The 19,867-nt window shown below is 44.8% G+C and overlaps 1 protein-coding gene across 1 annotated transcript in view; it reads left to right on the top strand.

Annotated features, from left to right (window-relative positions):
* LOC137384174 (ADP-ribosylation factor-binding protein GGA3-like) overlaps nucleotides 1-19,867 on the top strand; it is a 132,721-nt gene that overhangs the window by 24,510 nt on the left and 88,344 nt on the right. The window contains exons 7-11 of the mRNA XM_068057801.1: nucleotides 483-563; nucleotides 6,997-7,134; nucleotides 10,822-10,903; nucleotides 12,795-12,911; nucleotides 13,241-13,462. Of these exons, the coding sequence (XP_067913902.1) occupies nucleotides 483-563; nucleotides 6,997-7,134; nucleotides 10,822-10,903; nucleotides 12,795-12,911; nucleotides 13,241-13,462 (640 nt within the window). The remainder of the gene's footprint in view (nucleotides 1-482; nucleotides 564-6,996; nucleotides 7,135-10,821; nucleotides 10,904-12,794; nucleotides 12,912-13,240; nucleotides 13,463-19,867) is intronic.

A 19,867-nucleotide genomic window follows, 5' to 3' on the forward strand; every position in this document is an offset into this window, starting at 1 on the left:
ACGGGGACTGAGGGGATACAGTCCAGACGGGTCCCACGGGGACTGAGGGGATCCAGTCCAGACGGGTCCCACGGGGACTGAGGGGATCCAGTCCAGGCGGGGACTGAGGGGATCCAGTCCAGGCGGGTCCCACGGGGACTGAGGGGATCCAGTCCAGGCGGGTCCCCCGGGGACTGAGGGGATCCAGTCCAGGCGGGTCCCCCGGGGACTGAGGGGATAGTGTCCATACAGGTCCCACAGGGACTGAGGGGAAAGTGTCTGCACAGGTTCCATAAGAGCCATGTGATGTGAGCCTCAGTCCAGTTGCTTGGTGGATCTGATCTGTGCTGTAACCTTGGAATGCTTAGTGTTAACACTACTATGTGAAATTGAGAAATTCCGACCCTGGGAGGTGTTGGTTGCTTGCAGCTTTGAGCGGTCTTCTTATATAATAGACTGTCATGTGAACCTCAAAGGAAATTGAACATTTTTTCTTAACACAGCTATTAGCCAGGTTACTGAAGAGCAAAAACCCTGAGGACCTACAAGAAGCCAACAAACTCATTAAGAATATGGTGAAAGAGGTAAGGAGCGGCAAGAGAGCAAGGCATCCAAAAGAGGAAATGAGGTGTGGAATATATTACAAGGAAAGGACATTGAAGTTTACGAGACAGAAGGGAGAATTACATGGATTTCTGGAGAGAAGAGGGTTTGAGATGAAAAGTAGGGTTGGGATTTGGAGCACGAAGATGGGTAGGTGGGGATGTGGGATATGATGAGAAGATAGGTAGATGGGAATCTATGTGTGGAGCCAGAGGAAATGGGCGAGGTGCTAAATGAGTACTTTGCATCAGTATTCACCAAAGAGAAGGACCCGGTGGATGATGAGCCTAGGGAAGGGAGTGCAGATAGTCTCAGTCATCTCATTATCAAAAAGGAGGAGGTGTTGGGTGTCTTGCAAAGCATTAAGGTAGATAAGTCCCCAGGGCCTGATGGGATCTACTCTAGAATACTGAGGGAGGCAAGGGAAGAAATTGCTGGGGCCTTGACAGAAATCTTTGCATCCTCATTGGCTACAGGTGAGGTCCCAGAGTACTGGAGAATAGCCAATGTTGTGCCTTTGTTTAAGAAGGGTGGCAAGTATAATCCAGGAAATTATAGGCCGGTGAGCCTTGCGTCAGTGGTAGGGAAACTATTAGAGAGGATTATTCGGGACAGGATTTACTCCCATTTGGAAACAAACTAACTTATTAGCGAGAGACAGCATGGTTTTGTGAAGGGGAGGTCGTGTCTTACTAATTTGATTGAGTTTTTTGAGGAAGTGACAAAGATGATTGCTGAGGGAAGGGTGGTGGATGTTGTCTATATGGACTTTAGTAAAGCCTTTGACAAGGTCCCGCATGGCAGACTGGTGCAAAAGGTGAAGTCACACGGGATCAGAGGTGAGCTGGCAAGATGGATACAGAACTGGCTTGGTCATAGAAGACAGAGGGTAACAGTGGATGGGTGTTTTTCTGAATGGAGGGATGTGACTAGTGGTGTTCCGCAGGGATCAGTGCTGGGACCTTTGCTGTTTGTAGTATGTATAAATGATTTGGAGGAAAATGTAGCTGGTCTGATTAGTAAGTTTGCGGACGACACAAAGGTTGGTGGAGTTGCAGATAATGATGAGGATTGTCAGAGGATACAGCAGGATATAGATCGGTTGGAGACTTGGGCGGGGAAATGGCAGATGGAGTTTAATCGGACAAATGTGAGGTAATGCATTTTGGAAGGTCTAATGCAGGTGGGAGCTATACAGTAAATGGCAGAACCCTTAGGAGTATTGACAGGCAGAGAGATCTGGGCGTACAGGTCCACAGATCACTGAAAGTGACAATGCAGGTGGATAAGGTAGTCAAGAAGGCATACGGCATACTTGCCTTCATCGGTCGGGGCATAGAGTATAAAAATTGGCAAGTCATGTTGCAGCTGTACAGAACCTTAGTTAGGCCACACTTAGAATATTGTGTGCAATTCTGGTCACCACACTACCAGAAGGACGTGGAGGCTTTGGAGAGGGTACGGAGGAGGTTTACCAGGATGTTTCCTGGTCTGGAGGGCATTAGCTATGAGGAGAGGTTGGATAAACTTGGATTGTTTTCACTGGAACGACAGAGGTGGAGGGGCGACATGATAGAGGTTTACAAAGTTATGAGTGGCATGGACAGAGTGGATAGTCAGAAGCTTTTTCCCAGGGTGGAAGAGTCAGTTACTAGGGGACATAGGTTTAAGGTGCGAGGGGCAAAGTTTAGAGGGGATGTGCGAGGCAAGTTTTTTACACAGAGGGTGGTGGGTGCCTGGAACTTGCTACCAGGGGAGGTGGTGAAAGCAGATATGATAGCGACGTTTAAGAGACATCTTGACAAATATATGAATAGGAAGGGAAAAGGGAATAGAGGGATATGGGCCCCGGAAGTGCAGAAGGTGTTAGTTTAGGCAGGCATCAAGATCGGCGCAGGCTTGGAGGGCCGAATGGCCTTTTCCTGTGCTGTACTGTTCTTTGTTTGTGTGAACAACAGCAATAACAACTTGTACTTATATAGCACCTGTAGTGGAATGAACCATCCTATGACGGTGCCCAACTGCACGATCAATCAAAATTTGACACCCAGCCACATAAGGAGATATTTGGACAGATAACCAAAAGCATGGTCGAAGTAATAAAACCAAAAAGTGCTGGAAATACTCAGCGGGTCTGGCAGCATCTGTGGAGAGAGAACCAAAGTTAACATTTCAGGTCAGTGACCTTTCATCAGAACTGGCAAAGGTTAGAAATGTAATAGGTTTTAAGCAAATATAAGTGGGGGTCAGGCAAAAGAGAGCGAATGGGAAGGTGTTGATAGGACAGAGGGTCACAGAGAATAACTGACAAGGAGGTATGGGGCAAAAACAAAGAGTGTGTTAATGGCGTGGTGAAATACAAAGCGTTAGGAAGGGAAGGGAAGTGTCAGAGATGGACTATGTAAAGGTGAGAGAAGGGTGGAAATGGAAGCAAGGTTGATGAAGTTTTCTAGTTCAGGGCGGGAGCAGGAAACGGCACTGATACAGACATCCTTCCTCGACCTCTCTGTCTCCATCACTGGGGTAGGCTCATTATAAGCCCACAGACTCCCACAGCTACCTCGACTACACTTCTTCACATCCTGCCTCCTGTAAGGACTCCATTCCATTCTCCCAGTTTCTTCATCTCCGACGCATCTTCTTTGATGATGCAACCTTCCACAACAGCGCTTCTGATATGTCTTCCATTTTCCTTAACCGAAGATTCCCCCCCCCCACTGTGGTTGACAGGTCCCTCAACTGTATCCAGCCTATTTCCCACACTTCTGCTCTCACCCCTTCCCCTCCCTCCCAGAACCATGACAGGGTTCCCCTTGTCCTCACTTTCCACCTCAGCAACCTCCACATCCACAGGATTATCCTCCGCCATTTCTGCGACCTCCAGTGTGATGCCACCACCAAACGCACCTTACCCTCCCCTCCCCTGTCAACATTCCAAAGGGATCGTTCCCTCCGCAACACCCTGGTCCACTCCTCCATTACCCGCGGCTCCTCATCCCCTTCCAACTGCACCTTCCCAGGCAATACAATGGCAGGAGATGTAATACCTGCCCTTTTACCTCCTCTGTCCTCATTATCCAAGGCCCCAAACATTCCTTTCAGATGAACCAGCAATTTATTTATATTTCTTTCAATTTAATGTACTGTATTCACTGCTCACAATTCGGTCTCCTCTACATTGGAGAGACCAAACCCAGATTGGGTGACCGCTTTGTGAAACACCTCCATTCAGTCCGAAAACATGACCCTGAGTTTCCTGTCGCTTGCCATTTCAACACTCCCCCCTGCTCTCATGCCCACATCTCTGTCCTGGGATTGCTGCAGTGTTACAGTGAACATCAACGCAAGCTCGAGGAACAGCACCTCATTTACCGATTAGACATGCTACAGCCTACCAGACTGAACATTGAGTTTATTCATTTCAGAGCATGACTGGCCGCCTTTTTTTTTAGTTTTACATTTTTTTTAGTTTTACTTTGTATTTTTTATTTTTATTTCATATTATTTTAGCTTGTTTCATCATTATACCTTTTTTACCATGTGCCTGCCCACTTTTTTTTCATGTTTTTGCTTTTGGCTAGGGCTTTCATTATTCTGTCATTTAACATCCTCTCTGCACTAGCACTTTGTATTTCACCACGCCATTAACACACTCTTTGTCTTTGCTTCATGACCTCCTTGTCAGTTATTCTCTGTGACCCTCTGTCCTATCAACACCTTCCCATTTGTTCTCTTTTGCCTGACCCCCACTTATATTTGCTTAAAACCTATTACATTTCTAACCTTTTGCCAGTTCTGATGAAAGGTCACTGACCTGAAACGTTAACTTTGCTTCTCTCTCCAGAGATGCTGCCAGACCCGCTGAGTATTACCAGCACTTTTTGGTTTTATTTCAGAATTCCAGCATCTGTAGTATTTTGATTTTATATTAGCTTGGCCAAAGTGTTGGTTTTAAGGTGCGTCTTAAAGGACAAAAGTGAGGTGGAGACACAGAGAATTCCAGGGCTTGGGGCCCAGTCAGCTGTAGGCTGAAAGACAGGATTCTTGGTAGTGTGGAGGAACAGAGGGATCTTGGGGTCCATGTCCATAGATCGCTCAAAGTTGCCACCCAAGTTGATAGGGTTGTTAAGAAGGCGTATGGTGTGTTGGCTTTCATTAACAGGGGGATTGAGTTTAAGAGCGGCGAAGTTATGCTGCAGCTCTATAAGGCCCTGGTTCGACCACACTTGGAATATTGTGTTCAGTTCTGGTCACCTCATTATAGGAAGGATGTGGAAGCTTTAGAGAGGGTGCAGAGGAGATTTACCAGGATGCTGCCTGGACTGGAGGGCATGTCCTACGAAGAAAGGTTGAGGGAGCTAGGGCTTTTCTCATTGGAGCGAAGAAGGACGAGAGGTGACTTGATAGAGGGGTACAAGATGATGAGAGGCATAGATAGAGTGGATAGTCAGAGACTTTTTCCCAGGGTGGAAAGGGCTATCACCAGGGGGCATAATTATAAGGTGGTTGGAGGAAGGTTTCGGGGAGATGTCAGAGGTAGGTTCTTTACACAGAGAGTGGTGGGTGCGTGGAATGTGCTGCCAGCGGTGGTAGTAGAAGCAGATACATTAGGGGCATTTAAGCGACTCTTGGATAGGTACATGGATGATAGTAGAATGAAGGGTAGGTAGTTAGTTTGATCTTAGTGTAGGTTAAAGGTTCGGCACAACATCGTGGGCCGAAGGGCCTGTACTGTGCTGTACTGTTCTATGTTCTATGGCCACCAATGGTGGAGTGATTAAAATCAGTGATGCTCAAGAGGCCAGAATTGGAGGAGTGCAGATATCTTGGAGGGTTGTGCAGCTGGGGGAGATGACAGAGAGAGGGAGGGGTGAGGCCATGGTGGGCTTTGAAAACCAGGATGAACATTTTAAAATCACAGTGTTGCTTAACCGGGAACCAGTGTCGGTCGGCGAGCACAGAGGTGATAGGTGAGTGGGACTTGGTGCGAATTAAGACATGGGCAGCAGCGTTTTGGATGACCTCAAATTTACAGAAGGTGAAAGCTGGGAGGCTGGCCACAAGTGCATTTGAATAAACAAGTCTTGAGGTAACAAACGCATGAATGAGGGGGTTCAGCAGCAGATAGGCTGAGGCAAGGGCAGAGTCGGGCGATGTTACAGAGGTGGAAATAGGTGGTCTTAGTGATGGCTCAGATATGTGGTCAGAAGCTCATCTTGATGACTGGTAGGACACTAAGATTGTGTACAGTCTGGTTCAGCCTCCGTTTCCAGGGATAGAGATGAAGTTGATGAAGTTTCTGCTGATCCAGTACTGGATGTTGGGCCGGCGTCTGATAATTTAGCAGCAGTGGAGAAGTGGTGAGAGGTGGTGGTGAGGTAGAGCTGAGTGTGCTTGTGGAACTTGATATGTTTTTGGGTGATGCAAGAGTAGGAAGAGAAGCCATACTCTAGCTATGTCTGGTTAGATAAGAATGGATACAGGTGAGAGCAACCCCATCTAGCTGGATGATGGTGGAGAGACGTTGGAGGAAGATGGTGTGGTCAACTCTGTCAAAGGCTGCAGACAGGAACAAAGGAGATTGAGGGGAGATTTGATCGAAGTTTACAAGATTATGACAGGTTTAGATGAGATAAATAAAAGCTGTTCCCATTAGCTGCTGATACAAGGACTAGGGGACACCTTTAAGATTTTGGGCAAGAGGTGCAGAGGGATGTAAGGAAGAAACTTTTTACGTAACAAGTGGTAATGACCTGGAATTCACTGATTTTTGAGACTGGTGGAAGCAGAGACGATGAATGATTTCAAAAGGAAATTGGATGGGCACTTGAGGGAGATAAACCTGCAGGGCTATAAGGATAACAGGACGGACTGGATTGCTCTACAGAGAGCCAGCATGGACTCGATGGACCGAATGTTCTCTTTCTGTGCCATAATTACTGTAGGTCGAGAAGGATAAGGAGAGATAATTTACCTTTGTCATAGTCACATAGGATGTCATTTGTGACTTTGATAGGGAAATGATGAGAAGGTGGATAGGTGGGGTAGAAGGATATGGTGAGTAGCTTTTATTTATTTTTTTTTATTAGAGATACAGCACCGAAACAGGCCCTTCGGCCCACCGGGTCTGCGCCGACCATCAACCACCCATAGTTGTGGTTCAAAGTGGGGGAGAATGTGGGTAGAATGCCCTGAGAATTTTTGGGACAGTGAAGAGGGAGTTTTGCTCTTACCTGAGGATCACAAATATTCATTATATTCTTTGTCTGAAATGTAAACTGTACACCATCTTAAGATGGCCCTGGGTAATGGTGGATCCGTGTTTTATGCAGCATTGCTGAGTATGATTGCAGCACAGCAGAGTGGAGGCAGGCTCCGAACGCTGAGATTATTTAGCTGCTGTACCTTTCACAGGATGAAGCCCGAATGCAGAAAATAACAAAGCGTTTGAACACTCTGGAGGAGGTGAACAATAACGTGCGTCTGTTGAATGAAATGTTGGCACATTACAGCAAGGAGGAGTCGACGGACGGGGACAAAGAGCTGATGATGGTAATCTTGAACTACTCCACACCTACTTGTTGCTTTATTTCTTACATGCAAGACTACCGTTTAGTGTCTTATCCCAATGCTCACTCCCCCTGGGCACACTCACCCACACTCTCAAAGACACTCTCTGCAAAGCATTAATTACCACCCTCTGCCGTTTGCTGGTACCTGGTGTTCCTCGTGAGTGATCCAAAAGAATGAGTGTTGGCAGACTGTTCAGCTGCAGAAAGGATCACGCTCATGCCGTACATCCACAGATGCACTTTCAAGCAGGGGTCATCAGATAGTGATCAGGAGCAGGAACCATAGCTCATTTACAATGTTTTCACCAATGAGGCCAATCCCAGGAACCCTACTGCTGCCCCAGCTAAGATCAATAAACAGCATCGACTGGGGCTTCAACGTTTGTTCTGTTTGGCTCAATTGATTGTTGCCATTACCATCCTGGGCATGTAGCTATGATGGGCTGAATGGCCTCCTCTGTGCGGAAGCTGCTTTGACTCTCTCAGACCCAAGTGCTCAGTCCAGATTGTAAGAACTTTGACCTTCCATTTGCCACAATATTGCTGTAGCTGTGAATCTGCTCAGATTGTCACATCCAAGTTTGGTGCCCTTCTCCCAGAAATACTTTTACTCCCTCCCAGTTAAACCACCACCTTTGGTGCAACCCCCACCTTCACTCCCTTAAGTCAAAGGAGCACAGATTTGAGAATATCAGGTTTCACCAATTATCGCCGGGTTTGGTTTTTACCACATCAAGCACCATCAATCCTCTCCTCTGCCAAAACCACTCACTATTCAAAGATTATCCTTGAATTTAAAGGTAATCCTGTCTTCTTTATGGTGCAGCCATATCCTTAAACCCTTCTCCCCTACCCTCTTAACACTCACTCCAACAGCAAGGGAGAGGAGCTCATGGACTTCTTTGTCAATAAGATTGAGACCATCGTTCAGCTGCGTCTACTGCAACTCTCCCTTCCGCTTTTCCACCAGGCCAAGCCTCCCTGCCCTGAAAGTGTATTTCCCCTCACTTTGTCTGCGCAATCCACCTCCTGCTCCTTTGACCCTTTCCCACCAAGCTGCTTATGGACCCGACTTCCTTTCTTGACCCCATGTTAGCTAATATTAGTAGTAACAGTTCCCTCTCCTCGGGTTTGGTCTCCTTCCCCTTCAAATCTGAGACCCTGGTCAAAAAACACACCCTTGATCCCTGTGTCCTTGGAAACATGTTCCCATCTCTAAACACCCTTTCCTGTCCAAAGTCCTTGAACGTGTTGTTGCTTCCCAAATCCTTGCCATCTTTTCCACAACTCCAGGTATCTGCCCCACCACAGCACTGAAACAGCCCTTATCAAAGTCACAAATGACACTTTGTGACTGTGACTGATTATCTTCCTCGACTTCTCAACATGTGACACAGTTGACTACACCATCCTCGTCCAACGCCTCTCCACTGTCGACCAGCCGGGTGGGACTGCACTTGCCATGTTCCACTCTTATGCAGTCGTACCTAGAGAATCACTTGCAAAGGCTTCTCTTCCCTCTCCCACACTGTTATCTCTGGTGTCCCCCAAGGATCAATCCTTGGCCCCCTTCCTATTTCTCATCTACAAGCTGCCCATCGCGGTGATATAATTTAAAACAGATCAAGTTTTACATGTACGCTGACAGCACCCAACTTCACATCACTTCCACCTCTCTCGATTTCCACGACTTCCGCCCACCCCACCCCACCCACCACCGTTACTTCTACATACGAACTGGGAACAGGAGTTGGCTATTCAGCCCCTCGAGCCTGCTGTGCAATTCTATAAAATCATGGCTGATCTGTTTGTGGACTCAACTCCACTTTCCTGCCTACCCCCAATATACTTTGATTCCCTTGTTTGTCAAGAATCTGTCTACTTCTGCCTTACAAAAATTTAATGAACCTGTCTCCACTGCTCTCTGGGGAAGACAGTTCCACAGACTCACAACCCTCTGAGAGAAAAATATTCTCCTCATCTCTGTCTTAAATGGGAGACCCCTTATTTTTAAACTGTGCCCCCTAGGTTTAGTCTCTCCCACAAGGGGAAACATCCTTTCAACATCCACCCTGTCAAGTCCCCTCAGGATCAATACGATCACCACTCATCCCTCGAAACTCCAATTAATACAGACCCAACCTGTCCAACCTTTCTTCATAAGATAACCTTTTCATCCCAGGAATCAGTCGAGTGAACCTGCTCTGAATTGCTTCCAATACAATTATATCCTTTCTTAAGTAAAGAGACCAGTACTGTACACAGTACTCTAGATGTGGTCTCACCAGTGCCCTGTACAAGTAGCAAAATATCTCTGCTTTTATATATCATTCCCCTTGCAATAAATAACAACATTGCATTTGCCTTCTTAATCACTTGCTGAACCTGCATACCAACGTTTTGTGTTTCATGTACTGGAACACCCAGATCCCTCTGCATCTCAGAGTTCTGCAATCTCTCTCCATTTAAATAATTTGTTGCTTTTCTATTCTCATGGTCAAAGTTGACAAGTTCACACTTTTGTGTTGTCAGACAGCTTATCCAACATCCAGTACTGGACGAGCAGAAATGTTCTCCAGTTGAACATTGGGAAGATTGAAGCCGTTGTCTGCAGCCCCCACCTCAACTCCATTTCGTAACCCCTGACTCCATCCCTCTCCCTGGCCACTGTCTGAGGCAGAACCAGGCTGTTTGCAGTCTTGGTGCTATATTTGACCCTGAGATGAGCTTCTGACCCCGTATCCTGTCCGTTACCAAGACCACCTACTTCCACCTCCTTAACTTCACCCTACTCTGGAATTCACTACCCCAGAGTGCGTTGGATGCCGGGACATTGAGTAAATTTAAGGAGGAGATGGACAGATTTTTAATTAGTAAAGGGTTGAAGGGTTATGGAGAACGGGCAGGAAAGTGGAGTTGAGGCCGAGATGAGATCAGTCATGATCGTATTGAATGGCGGAGCAGGCTCGAGGGGCTGAATTGCCTATTCCTGCTCCTAGTTCTTATGACCTTAGGACCTTACTCTGCCCTGCTGCAGCTCATTTGTTGCTGAAACTCTCATCCATGCCTTTGTTACCTCTAGACTTGACTATTCGAATGCACTCCAGGCTGGTCTCCCATCTGTTACCTTCCATGAACTTCAGCTCATCTAAAGTTGTGCTGCCCATATCCTATCCCACACCATATCCTCTTCGCCCACCACCCTTGTCCTTGCTCTCAGTCCTGTAATGCCACCAATTTAATTTCTAATCATAATTAAATTGCTTCATGGCCTATTCTATCCTTTCTATCCCTGTAGCCTCCTCCAGCCTTCTGATCTCTCCATTCCTTTAACTCTGGTATTTTATGCTTGTCCCACCATTAGAGGCTGTGCTCAGCTGCCTAGGCCCCACGCTCTGGAATTTCTTTCCTAAATCTCACTCCCTCTCCTCTTTAAAACCCACTTCTTTAACCAAAGCTTTTGGTCACCCCTCCTAATGTTACTTTTTCTGGCTCCATGTCTACTTTTGTCTGAATAGGCCTCTATGATGCACCTTGAGTTGTTTTACTATGTTAATGCACTATATTATTGCAAGCTGTTGTACATTTGGTGCGGTGAGGTTCTGTAATGGAAGCTGAGGTTGGACTCAGTACACAGATGAATAACTAAAGCACTGCTGCTTTTCAGGAGTTGTACGACCGATGTGAGAAGATGAGACGGACATTATTCAAACTTGCGAGTGAGACCGAGGACAATGACAGCAGCTTAGGTAGGTCGGGAAGCTTACTCCTCAGACTGTAAATGGGGGTGACAGATGGGGAATGGCTATCATGGCCATTGCATACCCACGCTCATTTCCTCCCCTCTTATTAAGGTGTTGACTCTTCGTGGAATACCATTATACCTGGTATGCTCTAGTACCTTGCCCAGATGCATGTTCTTCAACTGACAGCTGACATCAAGCTTCTGGACTATGGAGGGCATCACAAAACTGCACCCAATTTTATGCTGATTTGGTAGCTACACACATAAATTTTTCACTGAGTAGCACGTGCACAATCTGACACACACACACACACACACACACCTGGGTCACGCTGGCTCAGTTACACAACAATGCTACTAACCAAGTTTTCAGGAGACAGCTGAGTTCAGGCCAAACATTCATGATTTTTGTAAAGCCAGGCACATTCAAAGACACAAGTTCGCAGAAAGTACGGATGCATTGTCCAGGAACTGTCTGCTCTTGCAACATAAAGTTCAACAGTTCTGTGACCTCTCATTGAAGGGTCAAATTATCAACAGCCTTGATTGAGATTCAACATGAAATCTTCCCCCAGCCACAGGCACCAGCAGCCTCCAATACGTAACTAGATAGCTGCCATTTATGTAGGCAGAGATAGCGAAGGCACCTTCAGAAGAGTGCTGCAAAAAACTGGGCAGGGCAAGTACATGTATCTCTCCCTGTTGCTCGTACACAGTATTGAGGGTTAGGTATCCAAACAAAGGACGAATATTGAATTAGAAATAAAATTACATAGCAAGTCCCTCAATACTCTATAGAGAAAAGACTAGTTTCTGATGAAGGTTCTACACCCAAAATGTTCATTTACTGTCAGATTTGCTGAGTGTTTTCAACCCTTTGGTATTTATAAATGAGAATTAATTTATTGTTTAGTTTCACATTTTGAAATCTTTTGACCATTTTTCTGAAGAAAGGTTTTGGGGGATAAAAGAGTTTTAAATGTGTTTTAAAGCATAGTGCATTCATACAGGTTAAAAGGGACTCTGAGATGACAGGTACTTATGATGTTGCCTTTGATGTTGTTTCCAACATTGATTGTCAATAATAAACAACTCATTAATCTCTCTCTATAGTCAAAAAATACAACACGCTCATTATATTGGAAAGTCTTTGATCCCTTTCTCGCTATGAGCAGAGCAAAATAAAACACAGGCATCCAGTCCTCCAAAAGGTTAGGTTTTTAAAATGAAAGCTGCAACAGCTTTCACTGAGACTGAGTTTTGAAATGCTGGAAAACAGAAGTCATATTGTTCAGTCATATGAGGAAGTGTGGTAGGTATTGTATTGTTTATTATACTGATTGAATTGTGACCGATCAAAACAGCTGTTGTGTCTGCTCACCTTTCTGTGAAACTGCTTATTGCTTCATACCTGAACTTGCCTCAACAAGTATTTGCTCGGTTCACCTTATCAGAGATTGAAGTCATTCACAAGCGAAAGAGACGAATATCCAGTACATGACCTCCAGGCGCGTATCCATTGTCTCTCGAGATAAGGAGGCCCAAAAGAAAAGATACTATAGTTCCAGTAGATACAGGCGGAGTGGGTCAACTCCCAGAAAAGTCAGGAGGTCAGACTGCTTACTGAGGAGACTGACAACACTGAGTGGCAGTGCTCCCACAGCAAACCCCAATTCTTAACACATGGGTACACAGATAAATTCTAGTGCTTCAACATATATAAACAGCCAAGCTTCAGTGTTTCAAGTCGTGCCAAATGACAAGATCTTCAGTATCAGGTAGATGCCTGATTGGGCTTTCTGTAAATCAGGCAGCCCTGATTGGGCTTTTTATAAATCAGGCAGCCCTGATTGGGCTTTTTATAAATCTGTAATGCCTTTGCCATTTTATTTCAGGTGAGATTTTACGAGCAAGTGATGACCTTTCACGTGCAATAAACTCCTACAAAAAGATTGTCCAAGGACAAGTTGTAAACGGGGAGCTCGATCTGCCTGAACTTCCAAGACCATCAGGTAACTTTTATTGGTTCTCAGCTGGGGTTCCCCTCCAACTCTTCTCCCCCTCACCTGCTGCTCCCCAAGTCTGCAGGCAACACCTGGCACGGCTATGATATTGCAGAGGGAAGGAGGCGCTGTATAAATGCAAGTCTTTTCTTTATGGGTCCTCGAGAGGCAGCTTTCTATCTGGATTTGCCCCCACTCTTCTCACTTACCTGTGAACTGGGGAAGGAGTGGTCAATTTTATAATTGAACATGTGGAGTGGCGTTTTAATGTTAAATTGAACTGTCTGTTGGATTGATGTGCTGGTTTTATGAGCTGACTGTATGTTTGTGTCTTGCAGTTAGTAGTGGAGCCACTAACACGGAGACGCTGATCGACCTGGCTGGATTGGATCCCCCTTCAGCAAAGGCCAATGCCACTGCAACACCAGTATTCCCCGTCATCCCTCCTCCTCCACCACATATCTCCAACGATCTGGGGTCCCGAACGAGCAGCTTGTCAAATGTGACCAAGCAACCTCCCAGTTCCATTGGACTGCTGGATGTGGAGCTTCTCTCACTAGGTAACGTGCAGTGTCTGTGGAGCGTGCACACTTATAGATGTCAGCGGACAGCGATCTTCGGCCTGTTGTAGCAGTATTGTTATAGTCTCGGCATCCAGGGTTAAACTGAGAGTTGAATATTCCTGGCTGTAATACCAGCAGGAGGGTTTTTAGATGTTAGTGGTCAGTCAGAATTCACCTGGATTGAGTAAGGAAATACGAAGGATTGTATATTGTATTGGGAGTCAGATGCAGAGTGAAGCTCCTTTGATATAAGAAAATAAAAAATAGGAGCAGGCGTAGACCATTCAGCCCCTTGAGCCAGCTCCGACATTCAATACGGTCACGGCTGATCCTCAGCCTCAACCCCATTTTCCCACCTGCTCCCCATATCCCTCAATTTCCTGAGTGACCAAAAATCTTTCTATCCCAGCCTTAAATATATTCCACGATGGAGCATCCACAACCCTCTGGGGTAGAGAATTCCAAAGATTCACAACCCTCTGAGTGAAGTAATTTCTCCTCATCTCAGTCCTAAATGATGGACCTCTTATCCTGAGACTGTGACTCCATGTTCTAGATTCTCCAGCCAGGGGAAACAACCTCTCAGAAGAGTCACTGACCTGAAACGTTAACTCTGCTTCTCTCTGCACAGATGCTGCCAGACCTGCTGAGTATTTCCAGCATTTCTTGTTTTTATTTCAGATTTCCAGCATCTGCAGTATTTTGCTTTTATTCTCTGTGTCTATCCTGTCAAACCCCTTCAGAATCTTATATGTTTCAAGTCTGTGCCGAACATCAACCACCCATTTATACTAATCCTATGTTCCTACCAAACATCCCCACCTGTCCCTATATTTCCCTACCACTTACCTATACTAGTGACAATTTATTATTCTTCTAAACTCCAGAGTATAGACCCAATTTACTCAGCCTCTCATAACAGGAAAACCGTCCCATCTCAGGAACTAACCTAGTGAACCCTCACTGTACTGCTTTCAATGCAAGTATATCCTTCCTAAAATATGGAGACCAAAACTGTGCACTGTACTCCAGGTGTGGCCTCACCAAATCCCTGTAAAACTATAGCAAGACATCTTTATTCTTGTACTCCAATCCCCTTGCAATAAAGGCTAACATTCCAGTCACCTTCCTAATTGCTTGCTGTTCCTGCATGCTAACTTTGTGTTTCTTGTACAAGTACGCCCAAGTCCCTCTGAATATCAACGTTTATAAGTTTCACGCCTTTTAAAGAATATTCTGTTTTTCTATTCTGCCGACCAAAGTGCATAATTTCACACTTCCCCACATTATACCCCATCTGCCACCTTGTTGCCCACTCACTTAACCTGTGCACATATCTTTGTAGCTTCTTTGTTTCATCCTCACAGCTTCCATTCTCACCTAGCTTTGTATTGTCAGCAAACTTGGATATATCACTGTAGGTCTCCTCTTTCCAAGTTATTGATACAGATTGTAAATAACTGAGGCCCCAGCACTGATCCTTGGACTCTCCACTAGTCACAGCCTGCCAACTTGAAAATACCCCGTTTATCCCTGCTCACTGCTTCCTATCTGCTAACCATTCCTCTATCCATGCTAATATGTTAGCCCCAATTCCATGAGGCCTTATCTTGTGTATTAACCTCTTGTACACCTTATCGAATGCCTTTTGGAAATCCAGATGTACTACATCTACTGGTTCCCCTTTATCCTATTAGTTACATCCTCAAAAAACTTTAATAAATTTGTCAAACAGGATTTCCCTTTTGTAAAACCGTGTTGACTTTGTCTAATCATACTATGATTTTCTAAGTGCATTGTTAAGACTTCCTTAATAATAGATTCAAGCATTTTCCCGATGCCTATCTCTACAGCTACCTCTTTTAGAACCCTAGGACGTAGGCTCTCAGGTCCTGAGGATTTGTCAGATTTTCATTCCCTAAGTTTCTCCAATACTTTTTCTCTGCTGATATTGATTACCTTTCTTTAGCCCCTTGGTTACGCTCTATTTCTGGTATGTAATTTGTGGCTTCTACTGTGAAGACAGGGACAAAATATTTGTTCAATGTCTCTGCTATTTCCTCATTCCCATGATAATTTCGCCTGCCTCTGCCTCTAAGGGACCAATGATTACTTTAGTACTCTCCTTTTTATATATTTGGAAAAGCTCTTACAATCTGTTTTTGTATTCCTGGCTAGTTTATTCTCATTCTATTTTTTCCCCTTATCAACTTTTTGTTGGCTCTTTGCTGGTTTTTGAAACACTCCCAAATGTCAGGCTTACTACTATTCTTTGCCACATTATAAGCCTCTTTTTTTAATCTCATACTATCCTTTATCCTGACTTGGAACTATATCGCCGTTCCTTCACTGTCACTGGGTCAAAATCCTGGAACTCCCTTCCTAACAGCACTGTGGGTGTACCTACCCCAAATGGACTGCAGCGGTTCAAGAAGGCAGCTCACCACCACCTTCTCAAGGGCAATTAGGGATGGGCAATAAATGCTGGCCTGGCCAGCGATGCCCACATCCCATGAATGAATAAAAAAAAACTTCCTTAGTAAGGCACAGATGGACCTTTTTTGCTGCGTTTTTGTATTTTTAATGCTATCTATTTTTGTTGAATATTTTTGAATTGTTTCTTAAATGTTTCCTACTTTATAAACTAATTTGGCAGGGGGATGGGAAACAGAGGGAAGGTACAGTAAAGGGGTGATGCACAGTCAAATATAGAAGAGAAACAGTCAGTCTGGAAGGCTGAGCAAATATAGACCTGTTAAGGCACAAGCAAACAATGCAAGGTTGGATTGCATTATTTTTAACATAAGGAGTCTTAATAGTAAAGCAGATGAATTGAGGGCATTGATTAACACATGGGAATATGATATTATTGCTATCACAGAGACATGGTTGAGGGAAGGGCAGGACTGGCAGCTCAATATTCCAGGGTCTGGAATCTTCAGGCGTGATAGGGGATTAAAGGGGTAAATTTTTCACACAAAGAATAGTGCGTATCTGGAATGAGCTGCCAGAGGAGGTGGTGGAGGCAGGAACAGTAGCAACATTTAAGAGGCATCTGGACAGGTACTTGAATGAGCAAGGCATAGAGGGATATGGAATTAATGCTGGCAAGTGGGATTAGTATAGATAGGCATGATGGTCAGCATGGATGCGGTGGGCCGAAGGGCCTGTTTCTATGCTGTACGACTCTATGATAGGGGAGGGTGTAAAAGAGGAGGTAGCATTGCACTGTTGATCAATGAATCAATTACTGCAGTAAGGGAGGGATGATATCTTAGAAGGTTCCTCAAATGAGGCCATATGAGTAGAATTTAAAAACAAAAAGGGGGCAATCACTTGGCTGGGAGTGTTCTACAGGACTCCAAACAGTCAGGGAGAGATAAAGGAGCAGATATGTAGGCAAATCTCAGAGAGTTGTAAAAATAATAGGATAATGATAGTAGGGGATTTCAACTTCCCTCAACTGGGAAGACTTAGTGCAAAAGGCCTAAAGGGGGCAGAATTCTTAAAGTGCATACAAGGAGCTTTTTGAGCCAGTACATAGAAAGTCCAACAAGAGAAGGGGCAGTACTGGGCCTAATCCTAGGGAATGAAGCCGGACAAGTGGTTGAAGTGTCAGTGGGGGAGCATTTCGGGGATAGTGACCATAACTCTGTAGGATTTAAGGTAGTTATGGAAAAGGACAAAGAGGGACCAGAAATAAAAGTACTGAATTGGGGGAAGGCCGATTTCAATATGATAAAACAGGATCTGACCAAAGTGGACTGGGAGCAGCTACTTGTTGGAAAGTCTACATCAGACCAGTGGGGGTCATTCAAAAAGGAAATAGTGAGAGTTCAGGGTTAACATGTTCCCATAAAGGTGAAGGGTAGGACCAACAAGTCCAGGGAACCCTGGATGTTAAGGGATATAGAGGATTAGATAAGAAAAAGGAGGCTTATGTCAGATTCAGAGTGCTGAAAACAGTGGAGGCACTAGAGGAGTATAGAAAGTGTAGAGGGTACTTAAAAAAGTAATTAGGAGAGCGAAGAGGGGATATGAAAAAACACTGGCGGGCAAGATAAAGGAAAAACCTAAGGCGTTTTATAAGTATATTAAGGGCAAGAGGATAGCCAGGGAAAGAGTAGGGCCCATTAGGGACCAAAGTGGCAATCTGTGTGTGGAGCTGGAGGACATAGGTGAGGTTTTAAATGATTAATTTTCATCTGTGTTCACTATGGAGAAGGAAGATGTAGAATGTAGAGATCAGGGAGGGGGATTGTGATATACTTGAACATATTAGCATTGAAAGGGAGGAAGTATTAGCTGTTATAGCGGGCTTAAAAGTGGATAAATCCCCAGGCTCAGATGAGATGTATCCCAGGCTGTTATGTGAGGCAAGGGAAGAAATTGCAAGGGCTCTGACACAAATTTTCAAATCCTCTCTGGTACAGGACAGGTACCAGAGGATTGGAGGACAGCGAATGTGGGACCATTATTTAAGAAGGGTAGCAGCGATAAATCAGGTTATTACAAGCCGGTGAGTCTAACATCAGTGGTTGGGAAACTATTGGAAAAAGTTCTCAGGGACAGGATTAATCTCTACTTGGAGAGGCAGGGACTAATCAGGGATAGTCAGCAATGCTTTGTCAGGGGGAAATTGTGTCTAACAAACTTGATTGAATTTTTCAAGGCGATGACTAGATGTGTAAATGAGGGTAAAGTAATTGATGTAGTCTACATGGACTTCAGTAAGGCTTTTGATGAGGTCCCTCATGGGAGATTGGTTAAGAAGGTAAGGGTCCGTGGGATCCAGAGCACTTTGGCAAATTGGATCAAAATTGGCTTAGTGGCAGGAAACAGAGGGTAATGGTCGAGGATTGTTTTTGCGATTGGAAGCCTGTGACCAGTGGTGTACCGCAGGGATCGGTTCTGGGACGCTTGCTGTTTATAGTGTACATGAATGATTTAGACGTGAATATAGGAGGTATGATCAGTAAGTTCGCAGATGACATGAAAATTGGTGGTGTCGTAAATAGTGAGGAGGAAAGCCTTAGATTACAGGATGATTAAGATGGGCTGGTAAGATGGACGGAGCAGTGGCAAATGGAATTTAATTCTGAGAAATGTGAGGTGATGCATTTTGGGACGAATAACAAGGCAAGGGAATACAATAGATGGTAGGACCCTAGGAAGTACAGAGGGTCAGAGGGACCTTGGTGTACTTGTCCATAGATCACTGAAGTCAGCAGCACAGGTAGATAAGGTGGTTAAGGAAGGCATATGGGATACTTGCCTTTATTAGCTGAGGCATAGAATATAAGAGCAGGGGGTTATGATGGAGCTGTATAAAACGTTATTTAGGCCACAGCTGGAGTACTGCGTACAGTTCTGGTTACCACACTATAGGAAGGTTATGATTGCACTGGAGAGGGTTCAGAGGAGATTCACCAGGATGTTGCCTGGGCTGGAGCATATCAGCTATGAAGAGAGTCTGGATAGGCTTGGGTTGTTTTCCTTAGAGCTGAGGAGGGACCTGATTGAGGTATACAAAATTATGAGGGGCATTGATAGGATAGATAGGAAGAAACCTTTTCCTTTAGCAGAGGGATCAATAACCAGGGGGTATAGATTTAAGGTAAGGAGCAGGAGGTTTGTAGGGGATGTGAGGAAAACATTTTTCACCCAGAGAGAGGGTGGTTGGAATCTGGAACACACTATCTGAAGGGGTGGTAGAGGCAGGAAACCTCGCAACATTTAAGAAGTATTTAGATGAGCTCTTGAAACGCCATTGCATAGAAGGCTACAGGCCAAGTGATGGAAAGTGGGATTAGAATAGCACCGATCAAGGTGCTTGATAGTCAGCACAGACACGATGGGCCGAAGGGCCTGTTTCTGTGCTGTATAACTCTGACTCTACTTACCACAATACATTTTAGTCTTATTTATCCAATTAACCTTAGCCAGTTCTCTCTTCATAGCTATGTAATTGGTTTTGTTTAAGATTTTTGTCTGGGACTGGAGAATGTCACTTTCAGACTGAATATGGAATTCAATTGTATTGTGATCACTTTTTTTCCCAGTGGATATTTTACTATGAAATTACTAATTAAACCCGCCTCATTTCACATTACTAGTCCTAAAATAGCTTTATCCCTAGTTGGTTCCACAACGTATTATTACAGGAAACTGTCATGAAAGATTCTACAAACTGATCTTCCAAACCACCTTTGCCAGTTTGATTGGTCCAGCCTATATGAAGATTAAAGTCCCCCACAATTATTACATTGCCTCTGCTACAAGCTCCTGCTTGATGTTCTGTCCAACAGTATAACTACTATTCGAGGGTCTATAACCTACTCCCACCAGCATTTTCTGACCTTTATTATTCCCAATCTCCACCCATACTGATTCTACTTCCTG

Source organism: Heterodontus francisci, chromosome 26 (genome assembly GCF_036365525.1).
Source record: "Heterodontus francisci isolate sHetFra1 chromosome 26, sHetFra1.hap1, whole genome shotgun sequence".
Lineage (NCBI taxonomy): Eukaryota > Metazoa > Chordata > Chondrichthyes > Heterodontiformes > Heterodontidae > Heterodontus > Heterodontus francisci.